Source organism: Mesoplodon bidens, assembly GCF_964165515.1.
Source record: "Mesoplodon bidens genome assembly, chromosome: 18".
Classification (NCBI taxonomy): domain Eukaryota; kingdom Metazoa; phylum Chordata; class Mammalia; order Artiodactyla; family Ziphiidae; genus Mesoplodon; species Mesoplodon bidens.
The window spans coordinates 14634805-14656994 of NC_138175.1; the positions used below are offsets into that span (position 1 = coordinate 14634805).

Here is a 22190-nt window from a genome sequence, read left to right on the forward strand (position 1 = left end):
TAAAAAGTGTTTTCTGGAAGTGCGGGGCTGAGCTCAGGAACACTTCAGTAAGGAGATCTCTGAAGCATCTCCATGAACTGGGATTATAGTCAATACATTGGCTTGTTTACCAAGCTACATGTATATTGTGTTTCTAAATCAACAAAAAGATTATAATAAAGAGGAAGTGGGGATGAGAATAACATAGTTTAATGCAGTTGAACCATTTAAATCTCTGCTTCTGGTGATCATTTTCAAAGGCATGTTGCTAAAATAAGGCCACTGCCTATTAAGATATAGGCAGAGCTGGGCTTCCCTGGTGGCGCAGCGGTTGAGAGTCAGCCTGCCGATGCAGGGGACACAGGTTCGTGCCCAGGTCCGGGAAGATCCCACATGCCGCGGAGCAACTAGGCCCATGAGCCACAACTACTGAGCCTGCGCGTCTGGAGCTTGTGCTCCGCAACAAGAGAGGCCGCGACAGTGAGAGGCCCAAGTACCGCAAAAAAAAAAAAAAAGGTATAGGCAGAGCTGTGTTTTCAGTGACAGTTCCACAATCTACTCACCATGCATGCCTTGAATAATGCGGGGATTAAGGACTGGTTAGACAGGTTGAGAATCCTGAGGGAGTCCTTCAGGACGTAGATATTGCCAAAATCAACCTGAGTGGGATGTACATAGATAACTGGGCCTTCTCCAATGCTCCTTAAGTGACATACCTGCGTTCCATGTAAGAGAAAGAACACAGGAATGGCTGAAAATGGCTGGCCTTTAAAATCAAATTAAAACAGAAGCTTTTAAGCATCCCTTTATAAAAAGCAGGGACATAAAAGGGTGCTTATTAGAACTGACATCCCTTCTCCCTGGTACTCTGTGGTCAAAGGTCACAGGGATGGCCATGCTGATCAGACCCGGAATTCCTCCCTTAAAAGAATGATCCACTTCCCTGGGTCAGTCCAGAGCCGTGCACCCGAGGGGAAACCAGAATAATGGTCCTTGATATGCCACTCAGCACTACAGCCTCAAGAACACTTAAGAGGTTAAGGACCAGCACTTCAGAGTTGGATGTGGCTGGACTGAGTCTCAGTTCTGTTGTTGTATTAGCAACGCGATAGGGCCATCCACTGCTCAAAGTTGTGCAGGCTGGGGACTGAAACCCACCTTGCTCTCCTACCCTTGCCCTGTGCCCTCGGCCAGGCACCGTGTCTGCCCAAGGAAGGGGGTCTTTCTCTTTCATAAAGTGCTTGCTGCTCAGCAAGCTACCCTCTCATGTGCTGCATCTGTGCAGGGCAGGCACACTGTAGGCTAGAAGGGTACCTGGACTGTGGCACCTTTCAGTTGGCCTGCCTTAGTGATGTTGCTTTATAAGTCAGGTGGCTTACATATGGCATCTTATATGGAAGACATAAAAGCAAAATCTGGGTTTATTATACTCTCTGAGCAATCAGAATCGCTTCAAACAAATGTATGTTGACATCACCCAGCTTCCAAGTAAACCCGATGTCTAGGAATTCACAGTCTGTTGGGCAACTTCCTTCAAGATTCAAGATTCATCCTTCGATTCAGCTCAAGCAGCAGAGAGATTTCCATGTCTCTCTCTTCCCAGGCTTGGAGAAAGACTAAGACTTTCAGTAGGCTAATTTGGGATGTAAGTCCAATTATAGAATATGTAATAGCATATAGTTGTATATATATCCAATAATCTACAGGAAAAGATCTGGTGAGCAGTGAGTAAAACCAATCTCAGAGCCCACATGTAGCAAGCTAGGGATACCCAGCTTTGTACTAGGAACAACTGAGGAGGGTGTTAAACATACAGCTGTGCTGGTCCTCTTCCCTCAGAGATTCTGATTTAATAGGTCTGGAGAGGGGTCAAGTGTGTCTGTATGTGTGGGAAAAATCAATTGCTATAAAGCACCACTTTTAGATGTAACCACAGACAGATTCCCGAAGTAACAGCCCTGGTGTTTTACCACTGCAAAGTGAAAATGAAAAACTCTAGGACTACCAACAACTAGAGGATATGCAAATATGTTGAGTGCCTTACATACGAAGGCTGCAATGTCCGGCCAGAAGTATGGCAATTATAACTACAATTCTGAAAACTGGCTCTCACCATAGGGGGGTCCTGGCTCCCGAAGGTCGAGATGTAAACTGTGGACCTGTACTCCCCAAGGACTTGGGTCTCCAGGGCCAGAGGTATGTGAACGGTGCTGTTGGGGGGGATGACCCCACAGGGGGTGGGACTAGACAGCAACACAGCTGGTGCATCCTGATATACCTGGTGGGACAGAGAAGCCAGAAGGATAAGCAAGCCCCAGGCTCAGTATGACATCAACAGCACGTTAGATCATTTTGAAGCAAGCGTTGTCCTGAGTCTGTGGAGGGCTTTTAGAATTGAATCATCATTAAAGCAAGTGAATGGGGATGAGCACCCCAATTCAGCCAGAAGGAACTTTGGCTAAGTGAGGTGTGCATAAGGCCCCAAATGCAAAGTGCGCAACCCAGCAAAGTGCAGAAATCATCCACAATGTGAGTTAGTTCAGGGCAACAGCTTCCCATGGCCAAATTTCTTAAACTGGCTTTCCGCACCTTCATGCTTTATTCCCCATCCACTTCACCCCTTTGCGCTTCATTGGTAGAGGCCACTGGCACTTCATGAACACATGACACTGTTTCCACCTCCAACCCTTTGCACTTGTGGTTACTCTTCCTGGAATGCCCACACCCTCTGACCTGCGTGCACACTCATCCTTACACCCCCAGGGATGCCCAGTGCCCCAGAGTCTGGGCGCTTGCTCTGCCCTCAGGGAGCAGCCCGCAGTCCCTTTCCTCAGCACGCGCTATCAACGCATCCATCTTCTCCAAGGACTGTAAACTTCTTTGGGCACGACCTGGGTCTCTCCTCAATGTGTGCCCACTCTCTGGCCCAAAACACATGCTCAGTACACGTTTGTTTGTTTTTGGTTTGTTTTTTAAATATTTATTTACTTGGCTGTGCCGCGTCTTAGTTGTGGCATGCAGGACCTTTTTAGTTGTGGCATGCAGGATCTAGTTCATGACCAGGGATCTAACCCTGGCCCCCTGCATTGGGAGCACAGAGTCTTAACCACTGGACCACCAGGGAAGCCCCAGTACATGTTTTTTAAATGGGGAAACAGTTAGGTGAATGAATGAAGGAAAGTTGTCCACTGTTTACGAACGTACATTCCTAAGAACCCTGTTCTGCAGCATATTACTAAGCCTTTATGCAACAACAACAAATAAAACTTTAAAAATCCCTAAAAATCCCATGGTCAAATAAGTTTGAGTAACTGGGAAACACTTCTCAGAGCGCCGGCTCCTGAAGGGAATGCCAGAGCATGCCGGTTTCACTAGTCCGGGACACCCCGTGGTCTTTCCGCACCTGGTCTGGTCCAGCTTGGCCTAATCTAACTCAGCCTCCCTCAGCAGCAGTGCTCCGCCCAGCCTTCCTGGACCCCGAGGCCAAAGGAAAATCAGTAATACTGATTCCACCTTTGTCTAACATTTTGATATCTTACTTATCATGGATTTTTTGTATTAGTTTTGGTTTCTTCAAGTGTAGCATGAAAACATTATCTATCTTGATTACTGAGTGTTTTGGCTCTCCCCTAAATTTTGCGCTTGAGGCAAGTGCCTCACCCTTTTCCCAGCCCAGCTGTGCACAGCTTCCCTATCACCCTGGGTGACTCAGGCTCTGCTCTGAGTTCTTGAGGTGACCGTGCATTGTGCAGGGCGAGCCTGTTCAGCTGTTGAACACTTGAAAGTTAGAAAAGTTGTCTCCTGTCACCCCCATTCTTGGCTTCTGGTTTTGTCTGAGAGACACCCACAGAATGACTCGAATTCCCTTTTTTACAAAGTAGACCTTTGACTAGTGGGAACTATTTCATCCCAGCTAATTCTCTGTTCCAGATTAGACTTTGTGCTTGCTCCTCATATGACTTGGATTTCCAGATGACAGAGACTGACATTCTCGTTACTCCAAACATAATTCTTTTTTTTAAATTTAAGTTTCCATTAAAAAATACCCTGTCAAGATCTGAAGACAACATTCCAGCACTGCTTTGATGTGTCGCTCTCTCCTTCCTTTAGCTGTGGAACATTGTGTTTCTCCAATGCAGCCTAAACCTGCCTTGGTTCTGTGGCCGCAACATCGGTCTTTTGGAAGGCCAATGGCACTATCCATTGCACCATGGAGTCACCTCACTGGTCTTTTAACTTATTGTGAACTTACAGCCAAATGAAACCCCCATTTGATTTTTTTGCATATATTTTTATTAGAGTACTACTTACAGAAATGAATTTTAAACCCCAATTCATCCTTGGTAAAGTGCACCTCATTAGTCCCCTTTCATTACTCTAGTCTATACAGATCTTTTTGAATCTTTTTTCCATCTGTGTTTAACGGCTTAGTCTCCCACCTAGCTAGGTGTAATGGCATGTGGGCAGATCCATTTCATAAAACATTAAGAAACAGTTCCTCCTTTCTCCTTCCTATGTTATCTCTAGCCTTCTGGTCAAACAAGTTCATTTATAACTATTGCATTACCATATCTTAGTGATTCTGTTCAAGTCACGGCCATAGACATAAATGGAAACTTCTAGCTCTACCTCATCTCCCATGCATGGTTAATGCACAGGCAATAATGTGCAAGTGCGACTTCTGCATGTTGCCCTAATTGACCCTTTCCCCTCTTTATAGAAGGCAATTTCCCTGGGAAATTAACAACTGTTTCCACCTGCAGCTGCTCATTCATACAGGTGGCAATCCAGCTGTAGCTTTATAAGCCCCGTCTCCAGGTTATCCCATGGTTAAAAATTAGAATTACACACGGTCATGAGCTCAGGAATATGGCTCTTTCAAAGGTCTTCTCTTTCTCACTGAAGGAACCCAACTGAAGAAAAATCAACACTGAAAAAGGATAGAGTAACTCACCTGAGGCAGGACCCAATAGCATCCTGGGAGGTCGTCATGATTGAGAAGCTGGACCGTCTTCTCATACGGATACTTCAGGAAGCAGCGCCCAAAGTCCACCTCTGTATTAACCACGCGGAGAGTAGGTACAGTACACCTGCTCGAAGGAAGGAGTCCATTAAAGACTTCAAAAGGATGGAGGGAGAGCTTGTTTACATATGGAGGACACAGAGTCCCAAGTTAAACACATTTGTCACTGTCACACAGTAGTTTCCCTCTAATAACGACATTAATCATTTTCAAATCTTCTCTCCTGTCATCCCTCTCCCTAATAAGCCCCCAATCACCACTTTTTAATCAAAAAAGGGCTAGAAGCAGGACTCCTTAAACACTGTCTTCTGTGGGTAATGACTAACATTTCCACTGTTTTTCATATTTGGCCTTCCTTTGGCAAAGAGACCCCACAGCGCAAATTCCTTAGGGTTGTGGATCTGTTGCCATGACAAACAGGGCCAATGCCACCAGCATGAGGTCCTGACTAGCTGTGACACTTTGGACCAGTCAGAGTCCCCTGAGGACTAGCAACAGCTCACACCATCTAAATAATGGTAATAATTCTAATTCCTATGCAGAACAGCTGCCTTGGATCAGTAGGCTCAGGCAGCTGCTCGACCCAAAACTGGCACTGTGACAGTGGTGCTCAGTGCGGAGGGGGTGTGATGGGGGAGAGGGAGGGAGGAATGGAAGGCCTGTGTGTGCAGCTGGCCTATTATTAGGTGACTTGGGTTTTATTTTGTGTCTGTTAAGTCTCGAAGTCTGCCCTGCCCTACTGCACTATCACAATATAGTGCAATGGTGAGGAGTGCTAGCGTTTGAATCTGTCAGAGCCAGGTTCAAGTACTGACCTTACCAAGTGCAGCCTTGAGCAAGCTGCCCTCCCTCCCAGAGTCCCATTCTGCTCATAGGTAAAATGAAGGTAATTTTAGAGATTGATGTTGAGCAGTTCTTACAGACTGCACCAAAAGCAGTGACATGAAAGAGAGTCTTGTTGACCTCAAAGTTTGGGTTCTGCACAAGATGAGTGTTCATTTTTAGCTAGAATGGAAGTTGTCAGTTGACGCAATGATTTTGGTAAAGCTTATCCTTTACTACTTGAAACACTGTGGCTGAGAGGACTGATAGTATTCGACTGGGTCACAGAGAATACATGGTAGGAAACCCATAGCCTCCTAGAACCCCCCATCCCCTTTTTCTTAAAAATTCAGGATTTTCTACTGAGAGCTGCAGGGAAAAGGGGCTGGAAAGTATCAGAATAAACCCACATAGAAAATACATGCAAGACTAGACAAAAAGTCAAACTTTGGGATAGAGAGGACCAGATGAAAGAGTTTTCACTGGTTTTAAACAAACAATTAGGTCTCTGGAGGGAATACTAAGCAGAATTTGACCTTATTTTAGGGCCGCCCTTTGACTTCACTCAAACCCAAGACACAGGAAGTGGTGCCAGTTATGATGGCCCCACCAACCAGCCCGGCTGCACATTCTTTAAGGTGCATCTTCCTAAGATTCATGGAAGTCCTAAATTCTAGGGATTGGAATATTGTCAGAGTTTTAATAAGTACCTTTCTCTATTTCCTTCAGATGGTATTTTCATACACACTCTCAAGTTCCAGATCTGGATATTTGTTTGCTTTGGCAAGAGTGTGGCCAATGATTTTATTTAAGATCACTGTCATCATCAGTAAGTGTCATACCACCCTCAGAAAGACTGTAACTTAGTTGAGGGGACACAGTCCACAAGTGGCAGAGCCAGGATCTTAACCTGACTCCAGAGCCCCCTGCTGCCTCTATTAAAACGGAGAGACAAGTTGGTGATGGTTCCGAGGGGTTTATGATGTTAGCGAGGGCCGCATTGTGGGGGCCGCCTGCAGCCTCCCTTAAAGTCATAATGACAGAGTCCAGGAGCAGGATCTTCCACTGCAGGGCTGCGAGCCTCACCCTTTCAGCTGCAGAACTCTGGGGTACTATCTTTAAAGATAAAAATAAAAAAACAGCAACTGTTCACCTCTTCCTGCTAAAACCTCGTCAGTGATACACACGGCAAGTCAGACCCATTAAAGAGCACTGTTATTCTTAACACTGCAAAACACACGCACCCCTCCTCTTATCTCCACCAAAGGTGCATTTGCTGTTCTAAAGCTTTGTCACTCAAATATCAGATTTAGCTTCCTCTCCCAGGCAAGCAGAACAAACGCAGTGTGAACTGGTTGTAGGCGTGCTGCCTTCTGGAGAAAGAGCCCATTACTGGCGGCTCAGGGAAGACTGGGGAAGAGAAAGCAGGTGAGTGCAATACCTTGCTGTAATTAAGAGCGCCAGCACTTCTTCCCCGATGCCCTCCACGTCTACCACCAGGGCCAGCTCATATTTCTGCACAGTGTTGGAGCATAAGGTCACCTGGAAAGAACAAGGTGAAAAACTGCTCTTCTCAAAGGCCAGCTCTCCCTCTGCACAGGGGAGAAAGGGGCCAAGGGAGGACCACATTGATGAGTGCAGTTTCTAAGTACTTTATTAGGGGATGTATGGCATTCTACATTTTTAGTTAAACAAGCTATGTTTCGGGGTTACTGCATGCTGAGTTTTTTTCAAAGGCCAGGTTAGAAACCACCAAATGGCTTTCGGTACAATAGGTTTGCTGATTTCCAAGGGGTTTGTATCAAAGGAGTCATACACCTGCATGACGGGAAACAGGGCCCTGAAGGATATGCAACATCAAACAAACTTTAATTACTGCAATTTAAATTGATCTCTATGACTCTGGGCTATATAAATTACGAAAATTCAATACACCAATAAAACACTACAGCTAGATTTCTCTTATGGCAAAATAAATGTCAGTTATAGAAATGTCATAAGAAATCCACTAGATAGCCTTTTTTTTTTAACCAAAATCTTGTCGTTCCTCTCCACCTCCCATATTCATTATTAGAGAAGAAAATAAGAAGCTCCAAAGAAAAGGTTAATCCAAGGACAACATCTGGCCAGTATATTTTACCCTATGTTTTTATTTACTGTTGTGAAACTTGACATTTAGGCTGTTGAAGCCTTGTTGCAATTTTTAATTGTCTTAAAATGATTTGTACTGGAAGAGATACTTGTAAGTGTAGAAAACAGCTTCTGGCGTAGGTTACAGCTTTTCTATCTATAAATTATGCATCAGGTACTAATTAAAATTTCTTTGGTTGGAAAGGGAATTGTTGGATGCAAATTTAAGTCCACACAGACGTGGTTAAAGTGCAGATCAGGAGGGAAAACTGAGGCTTGGAGAAAGCTTTTCAAAATACAAAGGAAAAATAAAGCAAAGAGGGGGTCATCGATTTGGAAGGAAAACCTGTCAGATTTGGAGACAAGCAGCTGCCCCAGTGCACAGATTCCTGGAGTGACTCTAACCCTTGTTTATGTCTCTGAGCTATGGTTAGAACGAGTGGTTCTGGCAGAAGGCTCCTAGATAGATGCTCTGTCTTCTAAAATCTTCCTGTACTAGCCTGGGAGAAGCCCCAAAAAAGGGGGGGAATGGTAGGTAATATGTAAGCTAAGCATTACTAAGTAAAAAATAAATTAACTCATTGCAGCTGCACTTCTTCCTGGGCAAGTCACAGTTAGCAACTGCTCTGATCTGAATGATTGTGTCCCCACCTCTGGCCCCAAATTCACATGCTGAAATCTTAACTCACAATGTGATGGTATTAGGAGGTGAGGCCCTTGGGAGGTGATGAGGTCATGAGGGTGGAGCCCTCGTGAGCAGGATGAGCGTCTTTATAAAATAGGCCCCTGAGAGCTCCCTTGCCCCTTCATCATGTGAGGATACAAGAAGATGTCCGCAGTCTGCCACCTGAAAAAGGGCCTTCACCAGAACCCTACCATGCTGGCACCCTGACCTCGGACTTCCAGCTTGCAGATTGTAAAGAATAAATTTCTGATGTTTACAAGCTACCCAGTCTCTGGTATTTTGTAGTAGCAGCCCAAACAGACTGAGAGAGCAACACTGGGAAATTACAACGATGTGTGAGATCAAACCTCACTGGATCCGTGGAGAAGCCCTTAGAAGAGCTGAAAACTCCCAGAATAGATTTAGGATGAGTAGATTCATGGTGAGATATTATGAAGCATTAAAAGCAAATCTGGGGGATAAAACCATAGCTGAATTAAATATTCAAAGGTAATGACTAAAGAGAAAACTATAACCTTAGCTATGAAGTCTTACTTTTTTCTTTTTCCAGAAAAGATCAAATCATTTAAATTTAGCAGCCTTCAGTATTGCTAGACCTAACTGTTTGGAGAAGCAAAAGTAAGTGAGGGAAGACAGCTAAAATCTTTCTCAGTTAGCTGTGAAATAATTCTGCTGGTGGCACCGTGAGGCCATAAGCAAAGCATCACACTGTGGACCTTAATATAAAGCACTGTTAGGAATATCACATCCACATTCGCCATGAAGCCCAGATTCAGATTAAAAATATGAATAAACTGGATATCATCTGTGGCATAAATCTGGATACTTAGTGGTATAAATGATGTGAGTCTAACGTAGGACCTAATTATCAATGAGTTATTAAATATTTTTATGTTAGTACTGATAGGCGTACTATCTGTTTAGAGCAGTGGTTTCAGCAGAAATTGCTAGAATCCACTGTTATGGTAAAGGCAATGCATTTAGATTGATGGAAACCCACTGGAGCAGTGCCAGCGCTTTTGCCCAATATATTTGATCTGGTTTCTTTGGCTACAGTAGTTTATTTCCTTATAGACATAGACTCACTTTTCTATGTGAATTAGAGGCACTCCCTCCCATTGACACTGGGCATATAAAGTAAACTCTAGATGTGGTCCCAATAACTATTTGACAGTTCAGCTGCTTGGCCACATGTGCTGGAAGGCTGTGCACTTTACCCTGATAGCAGCAAATCCTTGGGAGCGAATGGTGCCACAGTCGGGGGTGATGGTGAATTCCTTTGGTCTCATTACAGGTATTTCATCCTTGTTCCAATATGATTTTTTGTTGTCTGAATACTGCTCACAACTTGAAATGCTTTTATGGCCAACACCATCCCCAGGCACACGCAGTTTGAAGGTCATGGGGACCAAGGAGGTATTATTGAGGGAACATATCAAGGTATGAGGAAACCCTGGGAAAAAAAATGTAAGGTGAGAAATAAAAGCCCCACAAGAGCTTCCCTTTAACTTCAACCTCCCCTTGCACTGCCAAACCTCTTAAATGAATTGTCTATGCACTTCAACACTACTTGCTTAATTCCAACTCTCCCCAGTATTGTTTTCAGTTGCACAATCAATAAATGCATTTCACTCATTCATTCATTCAGTGAATACTTACTATGCATTTACTCTGTAACAACAATAGACATGAAACAAACCCCTCCATCAACATCCAGACCCCTCTCTAGAGGCAGTCTCTATAATCAGTTTGCTGAGTAATATTCTAGAAACACATTGTGCAATTAATTTTCACATAGAAATACAGATTTTTTCCCAAAGAACAGAGTTATATTTGCTCTTTTTATTTGCCAGTGTGTGAAGGGAGAAGCCTCTGCAGTTTTGCCTGCTGTGTGACCCAGAGCCTGCCAAGACATTATATAATTCATCCTAGACTTGTCTGAGGCTCATGTTCTCAGGGTCGATGACACAAAATAGAATAATAGCCTCTCCTGAGAGAGACTTTACGATCTACTTTTGAGCCAGCCAGAGACTAATACATCGGCTTTCGCCTCCCTTAGACAAAGCTGCTTTTTAATGTTATTTCTAGCCCTCCTACGTTCAGTTCAGGGAGACTCATGTTCCTTTCCTAGAGATGTGGATCCTACTTGCCTGGTAAACAATAAACTGAACTCTGATTTTGGATTCCCTAGGTGGCCAATGTATCTGCTACCATTTTCAAAACAAGAATGATCTACACCCATAAGAGAACAAATATGCATATTTCTACTGGATGTAAACACTTCTCTTTCTATGTTGAACACTACTGTGATAAAATACAATAGGCCTCCTGAAGTAATCACTGCAGTACTGCTGGGGATATTTTGAACCGATCTACTTCACCCCATGTCTGAGCTTTTGTCTACACATTAGGACTGTTGGAAGAAACACATTCATGTCTCCTTTGTGATTCTGCACCTGCCAATCTACTTGGAAGAGATCTTTTATGGAAAAAGAACTGTCTGATTAAGGGCACTTGAAAGATTATTCTTGGAAATTCCAGAGGTATTTCTAGAAAGTCAGTTTCACAATCATGTAATCACTACATTTGACTTTTCTGAACTTTCCCAACAATGACTCTTGTTTTACCTGACCATTTATGGGATAAATACTGTTCAAACATAGGGTGTATTACGGAAGTGGATCCTATAAAGATTCAGACAGGTCTTTCCAAACCATTGCCCAGACTTCTTCCCTGAAGCTAGAAGTTTTTCTGAGAATAAAGCCAACTACAACCTCATAACTAGAACAATTCCTTGTACAACTACTTGTAATATCCCATATTGCTTATCTAGGAGCCTGAAGAAAAGGGATATTATTTTATTAAAGCCTGAAGGCTCATTAACACAAATGTTATTCCTAGGTTTCTGGCTGCACCAAATCTGAATTACTACCCTATCTGTAGTCCAACTGAATGCAAGTAATTTACAGTGTAGACCTCTATACTCCCTTCTTTAGCACCTAGTACATAAAAAAAAAAAAAACAACAACAACACGTATGTGCCTTTTCTTGGAATAATTAACAACATGCTTGGCCAGAATGCCTCAAAGATACAAAGAGACACCTTCATACCTCTCCTGGTACTTAAATAATGATTTAAAAGATGATAGTCTCATTGATTCTCATTCAGTATGTGTATTGTCACCTGACCTGGAAAGCCCCTAAAAAGAAACTAAACTTAAGGAAACTAGGGGCAAAAGATCACAAGGCTGCAAAGGAAAAATTCCATTTCTGACAAAAGGTGGTACATTATTTGGAACATTATCTCTCTACTAAGAATGGACCCTAGCTGAGTGTTAAACTGATCCAGCAATACTCAAGACCAAAAATTAAATTACAATTAAACTGATTCAGCAATACTCAAGACCAAAAATTAAATTACAGTTGATAAGACTTTTTGGGATTCACGGGCTATTTTAGACAATGGATTCCTAATTTTTCTAGTAAAAAAAAACTCCACAAAGCAAAGGGAAATGTGTTATCAGAACATTGTGCAAAACAGATGGTACTTCTGTAGCTGTCTACAGAAATAATTCACAATATGGGAGATCAATAAGCACAATTTGCACAATCCATTCTGAACATAAAAAATTCAGACTTAGAAAACAAACATTACCTAAAATTGGGATCCTCTGTTCGTGTTAATGGCCTCTGGCACACCAACTATGACGTGCCCCGAAGTATGAGCTGGTCTTTGACAAAAATCTTATACCACAGGTCCCATCATAAAAGAGATGAGATAATTTCTGAATAAGAGTTGATAGGAAAATTTCTCCTCTGTATCTGGGGATGTGGCTGGCTTCTGCCTTACATTCTGCTATCATATTCCAGGAAAACTGTGCAGGGAGTTGTGGGTCTAAATCATACTCCAAAGAACCTTTCAAATACAGATGGGCTGTGCCAAAATTATACAGTTAAAATATGTTGTTGTAATTGTCTGTAAATTCTTGAGATGGATTTGAGCCTTCCTATACAGAAAGGTCGCTGCCATAAATGTGACTAAGACATTGTACTCTATAACTTTCCCACCTAGGGAATACCAGCCTTACATAGAAGAGTTATAAAGAATCTTACAGTGTGTTAACCATGTGATAAAAAAAAATTCACAATTACAATCCTTGGGAAATGTAGAACACAAAAATAGTATTTTTGATCTTAAACTGGCCAAGTTCTCTGAGGCTCTTGGAGTTCTTTGGTGAAGAGTTTTACCTTTGGTTCTAATGTCCATCAGACCAGGTTAGCTCCCTCTAGAACTCAGACTATTCACCCTAGGAAGTAATAACTAGAAGACCCATGGGATTACAAGTCTTTTATCAATCTGAATCAAGCTTGCTTAATACAGACATAACTAAACATTGTCAAGAACCAGCTCATCTATAAGTTCAAGAAATCTTCCCAAAAAACTCACCCTCAGAAACTCTCCCTCTTTCAACCTCAAAAATCAAAAAAAATATATCAATAGTCTTCTTTAGAGCCTTCTAACAACTGACCCTGCAGTTAATTAAGAGGTGAGCCTTTGGGTAAAAAAATGCCCAAAGAAACTGAATTACTGGCTGAAGACGTAGAAAATGACTCTTACTGGAAATCTTAAATGGAAGTTTGCTAAAAAAAAAAAAAAAAAAAAAAAAAACTTCCAGAAATTGATGACCTTCAGCAACAGATTGCTATTCCAAGCTCCTGGGAACAAGCAGACTCTACATGAAATAGAAAGACTCTGCTCAAGAGTGATGGAACAGGGCCTCCCTGGTGGCGCAGTGGTTGAGAGTCCGCCTGCCGATGCAGGGGATACGGGTTCGTGCCCCGGTCTGGGAGGATCCCACATGCCGCGGAGCGGCTGGGCCCGTGAGCCATGGCCGCTGGGCCTGCGCGTCCAGAGCCTGTGCTCCGCAACGGGAGAGGCCACAGCAGTGAGAGGCCCACATACCGCAAAAAGAAAAAAAAAAAAAAAAAAAAAAAAAAAAGAGTGATGGAACAAGACTTTGCTACATACCAGGCATTACTGATTCTCATACTTTCCCTTGTATACTTTCCTTCTTTATCATTCTGCCATATTATTCTCTATTTACTTTCAAAAAGTCATAACAACTCTGATATCCCCTATTGTGTCTCCCTTACTGTTAATGATAATTTATTCGGGTCTAGGCTTTGCCCATGCCTACTATAATATCTTCTGCCAACCTTTCTAAGAACTTTCTATGATCACGACAATTAAGCTTTGGCTCTGACTCTCCACTTTACACTCTCCTAAAGTCAATTTAAATACTTCCCCTTGAGTAAAATACTGCTAGTTCATACCTGGCCATGGAAGAGACAACTATCATGTATATTTTTTGATGCTTATATTTATTTATCCCAACAACTCTAACCTCAAACCCTAACTTCTCTGTCCAAATTATCCAATGGTCAAGTTCACTGAAAGCCTGGAGCCTTCCAAATTCCTTATTCTCATTCAGCAAATTCTTGTGCCTCCTGAAAAATAGTGACTTTGCAGATACTTATCCTGCCCCTTTTGGTCTATCACCTGGCATAATATCAGTTATGACTTGGTCCATTTTATTCTTTGACCAATCTGAGGAGTTATCAAAGCCTCAGTGTTCCTTCAGGGACAATCACCACCCAAATTCTGTAATTTAATTCTCTCATGATACTGTAGCTTCAGTCAAACTAATTAATTATTAGACAAGTCATCCAACATCCAATCAAAACCTTCACAGCCATACTTTAAATATTTTAGATGCCAACCAACAGTACTATTACCTCTCACCTACTTTATGGTATTTATAATATCCTAACATCATTGATCCCCACAGACCCTGATGCCAAATCTAGATCTTCATCTCTAAGCAAGTAAATGCCATGTCTCCAACACTAGCCTGTAACAGATGCCTCTTCAGGAATGGGGCTTCTTGCCAATATGGGGACAATACTACCAACTTTAGTTAGCTTAATGTACTCCCCAGCTCTACAACAGTCTCTGAAGACCTCGTTTAACTCCACACAATACATCTGTCATCCTGAAATAACTAAAAAAGTCCTCCAATTTCTGGCTGACTCCTGTAACAGTTGATTTCCCTTTTGAATCTGGAATTAACTATATACACTTCTTAGAGTATAGTTTCAAATACATAACTCTCCTAAGAACCATGTTTCTTTGTGATAGGAGGCCAATCTACCTGGAGAAATAAGTGATACTTTGTGTTGGAGTCATGAGGACTTTAGTTCCAACTCTGGAATTTGAAAATATAACATAAGACAATTTTGAAAGATTATTACAAAACTGCCCCTAACTTTGGCCATTACAGTGAAGAATCCAGAAGCACAGCAAAGTAGCTTGAATTTACTGAACCCGGTGTTTTGAAAACCTTAGATTTCCTATCGACAAGAAAAAGGGTATGTTTTTATTAACATTTCCTGTCACAATGCAGAGAAGATTAAGGAATCCATATCCAAACTAAAAGAAAACGCAACTTGGGTTTTGAAGGTGGACTCAGGAGGGTAAGTTCTCATATCTCAGACTTGGGAAATCTTGGGTCATGGCTCTGTAGTGTCTTCTAGTCTCTTATATCATAAGAGTCTAGCTGCTGTATCATCAAATAGTTCAGTAAGATATAATACAAAAGGAAAATAAACTATTTCTAATTCTCACCCAAGCTAGTTACCAAAACTTCTAGCTGGACCAACTATGAGGAACAGCTGTTGATTATTATCTCTATAGCGAAAGGAAACTATGAATAAATTACCCAGTGATGGCCTTTCCTGTATCCTTAGGGATAAGAGAGGACCAAATGGAAGACTGTTACTGGAAAAACCTACCTAGCCTTGGAGCATGCATACATGGTTTTACCCACTGTGTGACCCAGAGCTTGCCAATATCAAATACAGCATTTTGAGTAAATCTGTGGCATCTTGGGGATATACATTTGCCATATTCCATGGAAATGTACTATTAGGGGCTTTGATGTTTTAAAATGTTTGGATTCTAGATAAAAGCATTTCAGATATTCATGGGGTTCAATAATTGGCTTATCATTGGCACAGTATTTACATTAACATGTCAGAGCTGAGCAATAGGGCACATTCTAGACAATAAGTCAGTGGAGATTTCTTGGAGTAACTGATTTGAGGTGCTTACTTTCACTTGTTTTTTCCCTCCAGGGCATACGACATAGGGCACATCTTCCAAATGTACTTGGACTGGACTTTGTGTTTAAATGCCTGTGGAAGGGTATGCTGCTGTGGGCACCAGGTGCTCAGAGCTCTCCATGGACTCAGTCTGAAGTGTGTGGAGTACACTGCATAGGTCTCTGGGTACACAAACTCCCCTCTTATTGTGCATCAGTCACAGTTACCCTTAAGTTGTAGGTCACTTGCATTTTCCTTCAAAAGAGTCTATCATTCAAATATGCTCTACAAATCTGTAACATCTCTCCAGCCATTTTCACATTCTATATGAACAGACATTCAACTTCATTTATATAGATTTTCCTATGGTATGTGCCTTACCCAATATAATGTAGATCAGGGTGGGAGCATTGTATAAATAAATATATTCTGAGTTTTAGAAACTTTCATAACACCCAAATGTTAAAGCAACTGATAAAGGCATTATGAATCAGCTTTTTCTAGAGAACTATTTTTCCCCAAGTTAGACAGGCCTACTTGAAATGAAGCAAGAGAACTGAAAGTCAAAATGGGAAAGAATAGAGCAAAATGGAAAGAATTATGGAATAAAGATTTAGACTAGGGTTTCTCAATTTTTTAAAGTCATCACCTCCTAAAAAGAACCACTGTGATAAATTAATTTTATATCAAGTCAAATCAGTTAATTAAATATGATTTAAATTAGACAATTTCTACCTAACAAGAGAAATTAAATACTAAGGAAAAAGATTTTGTTGGGCAGGGTGGAACTTTGAAGAAACACAAACCATTGTTATGTCTAAGTTTTTTCAATACCCAAGAGCCAATTTTTGCCTCTCTGGGGGCAACTCTCAACACCCAAGTTGACAGTATATGATTTAGACAGATCTCAATTGAAATACTAATTCTGCCACCGCTGTGTGAACTTTGGGAGTTATTAAACTGTTCCAATGCTCAGTTCGTCCAACTCTAAAATGGGGACCTTAAAGAGTGCCTTCCCCTAGGATTGCTAAAATGTTTAAATGTAGTACCGCATGTAATTACTTAGCAGTAATTGGACTACAAGAAAGAACCAATTAATGGGTAATTTTGCTGCCACTGCTGTTATTATCATTTTTATTATTGGGGAAGTTTAGATGGGAGAAAATGACCTCAGGGAAGCAACTGAGTAAAAAGACTATACAAACATATAGAAGAGTCATCAATTTGGAGTGATAAAACACCTGAATTAAACCACCACTGAGCTCACTTTAAACCTGAGAGCATCTTTGTGGAAAGGTTGCTGTGTAGCCAAAGTGGCAAATCAGAATCTGCATATAAACAGAATGTTCAGAATGTTAAGACAGTGGAATAAAGCATAAAGCTTTCTGTTGTTCCACTGCAGGAAGAGAGGGGACAGCCATGGCCTGACAACTACTAGTATCCAGGAGACATGGCTATAACATTCACCTATAAACTAGGAAACAGCACCAAAATTCTGCAGAGGAAGAACAATTCTAAACCCTCTTAGCTATTACCCACACAAAATGGTAAGAGAAGTTCTTTGTAAACTTTCCTCCTTCCATGTGGAGGGAAAAGTAATTCTTCTCAATTTCTAATTTAAAATGGAAAAGTACTCACCAAAGGAAACATCACCAAAATGCAGAGCAGGAACATTAAAATGGAAGGTAGGTCCAATGACACAGCCTCTGGAAGGAGGAATACAAGTTAAGGGAGTGGAAAGGGAATCCAGTGAATTCAAGGTAACAATCAAGAAGTGGGTAGAGGTAAGTACTGAAAACCATAATTTAGCATTAAATCAATTACAGCATCATCTACGACTTAAGGAAACTGTGAGATGATGGTCTATCCCAATGGTTCTGAAAATTCCTTTTCCATTCTCAAACCTTTGGGTTTTAGCAAATGATGCTATGGTTAACTTACCACCATATTGCTATCAGTGATGAGGCACAGACACATCACTGAACTAATGGCACAAAATGTTAATGTGGATGAGACACATATCATGAAAATTTATTAACTCAGGCAAGAAAAAATTATAGGTCTAATCATATAATAGACATCAAAGACTAACAATGATACCAGTATTCCTTGGCCCACACTTTTAAAAAACTGTTTTAATCCAGTTCCTACCACCAACTAGCTGTGATCTTGGCCAATCACTTTACCTCTGTAGGCCTCAGTTTCTTTTCCTAACGTACAAAAGAGAAGACTGGAACAGGTGGCCTTTAAGGACTCTTTAACTGTTGCTGTTCTGTTTCCCTCTCATACAAGGCTCATGATCTTGGAGTGACACTCTAGCTTAAAATAAGCAATAGAGAGATTCTACAGCTTCTAACTGACTTCAGGTGTGGTAGATAGCAAATGGTCCCCAAAGATGTCTATGTGCTAATCCCCACAATCTGTGAATATATTAGGTTACATGGCAAACGGTAATTAAGGTGGCAGAAGGAATGAAGTTTGCTAATTAACTGATCTTAAGATAAGGGGATTAGCCTGAATTATCCAGGTGGGCTCAATGTAATCACAAATGTCTTTAAAATTAGAACAGGGGGGCAGAAGAGGAGGTAGGAGTGAGGCAATGTGAGAAGGACTCAACCAGCCTTTGCTGGCTTTGAAGATAGAGGAGGCAGACCATGAGCCAAAGACCATGGGCAGCTTCAAGAAGCTGAACAAGGTTAGGAGATGGATTCTCCCCTAGAGCTTCCAGAAAGAAACACAGCCCTGGCCAACACCTTGATTTTAGCGCAATAAGACCCGTGTTGGACTTTAGATCTATAGAACTGTAAAGTAATAAATCTGTATTGTTTTAAGCTACTATGTTTGTAGTAATTTATTACAGCAGCAATAGAAAACCAATATATCAGATATTTGTTTTTTCTTGTCTTTCTCCATGGTCCATGTCCCTAAAATCTCTAGACCAAAGGTAAGAACTGAAATAATTCCCCATCTATGTGCCAAGCTTTTAAAAGTTATAGACACACAAATACCAGAAACCCCACTGAGCATGAGTCTCCTAATTCACCCAGATCCTGATGTTGGTGACGTAGGTGTGTCACACCATGCTGAATGCACTTGGTGCCCTAGTGATACTTTCGGCTGCTAGAGATCTGATTATAATGTGGTGAGAGGCTGTTGAAAGCCTGGGAGGAGAGATGACAACAAAGACTCAATGCACCAAGTTTCAATTCTAAAAGCCTTTCCCAGGACCATCTATTCTATTTCATGCTAATGATCCAAAGTGGTTTCAAAAGGAGCAGCTGGTACCTAGCAAGGAATTAGGATCCAGCTAAGTCAAAGGAGCCTACAGATTAGATACTTGACTTGTAAAAGAAGTTTTGGCAGGGCCAAAGTAACAAATAGATCAAAAGTGTCTGAAAAGCACAAAAGCCTAAAGAAATAAGAAAGATCACAAAACTGCACAAAGCAGTCATTTAATCAGTGTAGAAGTAGAAAAAAAACCAGAGTTAAATCACATTTGTTCAAAGGCACATGTAACTAGGGGAACTGCAGCTGAATACCAACTGGACTTAGATACTGTCACATTCATTCAAACAGGGATCTTGAACATTGGGACAGTCTCTGCCAAGATGGTGCCCTCCATCAATGCAATGGTCTGTTAAAATTAGAATTTTAAAGACTAAGAGAGTGATTGAATTATGATGTTATGTGAAACGGGTTGAATGCGAAACATGCTACAGTTAAACTGTATAAAGTCACATATGTAAAAATAGGAGGGAACAAAACTGTTCATGGGTAATTTAAAAAATCACATTAACTTTACAGTGCTGTTTATCCAACCACTTAAAATACTGTGTCATGCAGCTGGAGAAATCAATAGAAACAGCAACTGTTCTGATCTTTCAAGGCATACTAGCCAAAATTATGTGGTACTAAGGAAAGAAGATTACCCAACAATAAAAGAATAAGAAACAAAATTACAGAATCCACAATATTAACTTTATAGAGACTTCTTGGACCATAAGGCCCAAGAAAGAGTTCCTGGCAAAGTCGTAAGTAAAATCAGTATTACTGTGTGGAGCTGGAAATAAATAATAAATTATACGTGTATTTCACGCTTTATCATTAGACATTTATTTGTGACACTAGATATTTGCCAAGTTTTCAAAATTATTGTTTGTGGTTTGAAGCGCTAGAACACTTTGGACAAATGCAATTTAGACAAGAGTATTTCTCTTAGCAATTTGTGATTAGTTTTAGGATGAACATAAGCATTCTTTCCACAGTCAGACTTTCCTTTCCTTTGAAAGAAACAAGGAATGAACATCCAAAATAAGAAAGTGGCATGGGAGTGGTGTGAATGGTAAGGTGCAAAGGATAAAACAAGAGACTTAACATCCAGAGAGCACCTGGAGTATTAACTAGTCCAAGTTTACTTGTAAGTTCCTAGGAGATTCCTAAACCCTACTATTCACAGTGGAAAAACCAAGTAGACCCTAACCTATTCAGACATTGCTAGTGACATGCATTACTAGTTTGGGATCTTCAGGAGAAGAGATCAGAGGTTTAAAAAATTCACCCATGAAATGAATGAATTATAGGCTCCTGGAAATTTTAAAAAATAACAGCCTCATTGAAATATAATTCACATGCTATACAATTCAACCATTTAAAGTGTATAAGTCAATGGTTTTTGTATAGTATTCACATATACGTGCAACCACCACCTGGGTTAACTTCAGAACATTCCCATCACCTCAAAAAGAAACCCCATACCCTTTAACTATCACCCTCCATCTCCCACCTCCACCCCTGGCCCTAAGCAACCACTAATCTACTTCCTATCCATATACAGATTTACTCTCTCTGGACATTTCACATAAATGGAATCATACAACATATGGTCTTCTGTGACTGGCTTCTTTCACTTGTCATTGCATTTTCAAGGTTCATTCATTGTACCATGTTGTAGCATGTACATCCTTTCTTTCTTTTTTCATTCCTTTTTATGGTCTTAATAACATTCCATTGTGTGGATAGACCACATTTTGTTTATCCATTCATCAGTTGGTAGACACTTGGATTTTTTGGCTACTATGAATAATGCTGTAATAAACATTCATGTACAAGTTTTTGTATGGATTTATATTTTCATTTTTCTTGGGTATGTATCTAGGAATGGAATTGCTGGGTCATATGGTAACTCAACGTTTACTTGAGAAAACCTGTCAGACTGTTTTCCAAAGTGGCTGTACATTTTACATTCCCATCATCAGTGTATGAAGGTTCTGACTTCTCTACATTCTCTCCAACACTTGTTATTTTCCATTTTTTAAATTATAGCCATCCACATGGGTGTGAAGTTGTATCTCATTATGGTTTCGATTTGCATCTCCCTGATGATTAATGACGTTGAGAGTCTTTTCATGTTACTAATCATTTGTATATCTTCTTTAGAGAAATGTCTGCTCAGATGGTTTGTCCAATTTTTGATTGGTTGCCTTTTTATTACTGAGTATAAATGTTCTCTATATATCTTAGATATAAGTCCCTTTTCAGATATATGATTTACAAATACTTTCTCCCATATTGTGGTTTGTTTTTTCACTTTCTTAATAGTATCCCTTAAGGCACAAAATTTTAAAATTTTGATCAAGTCTAATTTATTTATTTTTTCTTTGATTGCTTATACTTAGGTGTCATCTTTAAGAAACCTTTGCCTAATCCAAGGTCATGCATATTTGCACTTAATGTTTTATTTAAACAGTTGTATAGTTTTAGTTGTTACATTTGGGTCTTTGGCCCATATTATGTTAATTTTGTATATGGTCTGAGGTTTGGGGGGGTCCAACTTTATCCTTTTGCATGTGGATATCCAGTTGTTCCAGCAACATCAGTTGAAAAAACTATCCTTTTTCCCATTGAATTGTCTTGATACTCTTGATAAAAATAAATTGACCATAACTGTGTGAATTTATTTTTGGACTCTCAATTCTATGCCATTGATCTATATTTCTATCTTTATGCCAGTACAACACATTCTTGATAACTGTATCAAAACTATAGTAAGTTTTGAACTGGGAAGTGTAAGTCCTCCAAATTTGTTCTTATTTTTTTTAATTGTTTTGGCTATTCTGGGTTTCTTGCATTTCCATATAAAGTTTAGTATCAGCTTGTCAATTACCACAGAAAGGGCAGCTGAAATTTTGACAGAATCATGTTGAATCTATACATCATTTTGGGAAATACTGCCATCTTAGGTTAATATTAAGTCTTCCAATCCATGAAAACAGATGTCTTTTCACTTATTTAGGTCTTCTTTTAAATTCCTTTCAATGATGTTCTGTAGTTTTCAATGTACACATCTTACACTTCTTTTGTTAAATTTATTCCCAACTTTATCATTTTTTT

General features: G+C 40.5%; 1 protein-coding gene across 1 annotated transcript in view; it reads right to left on the bottom strand.

Annotated features, from left to right (window-relative positions):
- HYDIN (HYDIN axonemal central pair apparatus protein) overlaps positions 1-22190 on the bottom strand; it is a 448650-nt gene that overhangs the window by 218918 nt on the left and 207542 nt on the right. The window contains exons 14-19 of the mRNA XM_081216141.1: positions 17439-17506; positions 9857-10092; positions 7266-7366; positions 4934-5069; positions 2093-2257; positions 543-695 (exon numbers count right to left, since the gene is read on the bottom strand). Coding sequence (XP_081072267.1) covers positions 543-695; positions 2093-2257; positions 4934-5069; positions 7266-7366; positions 9857-10092; positions 17439-17506 — 859 coding nt within the window. The remainder of the gene's footprint in view (positions 1-542; positions 696-2092; positions 2258-4933; positions 5070-7265; positions 7367-9856; positions 10093-17438; positions 17507-22190) is intronic.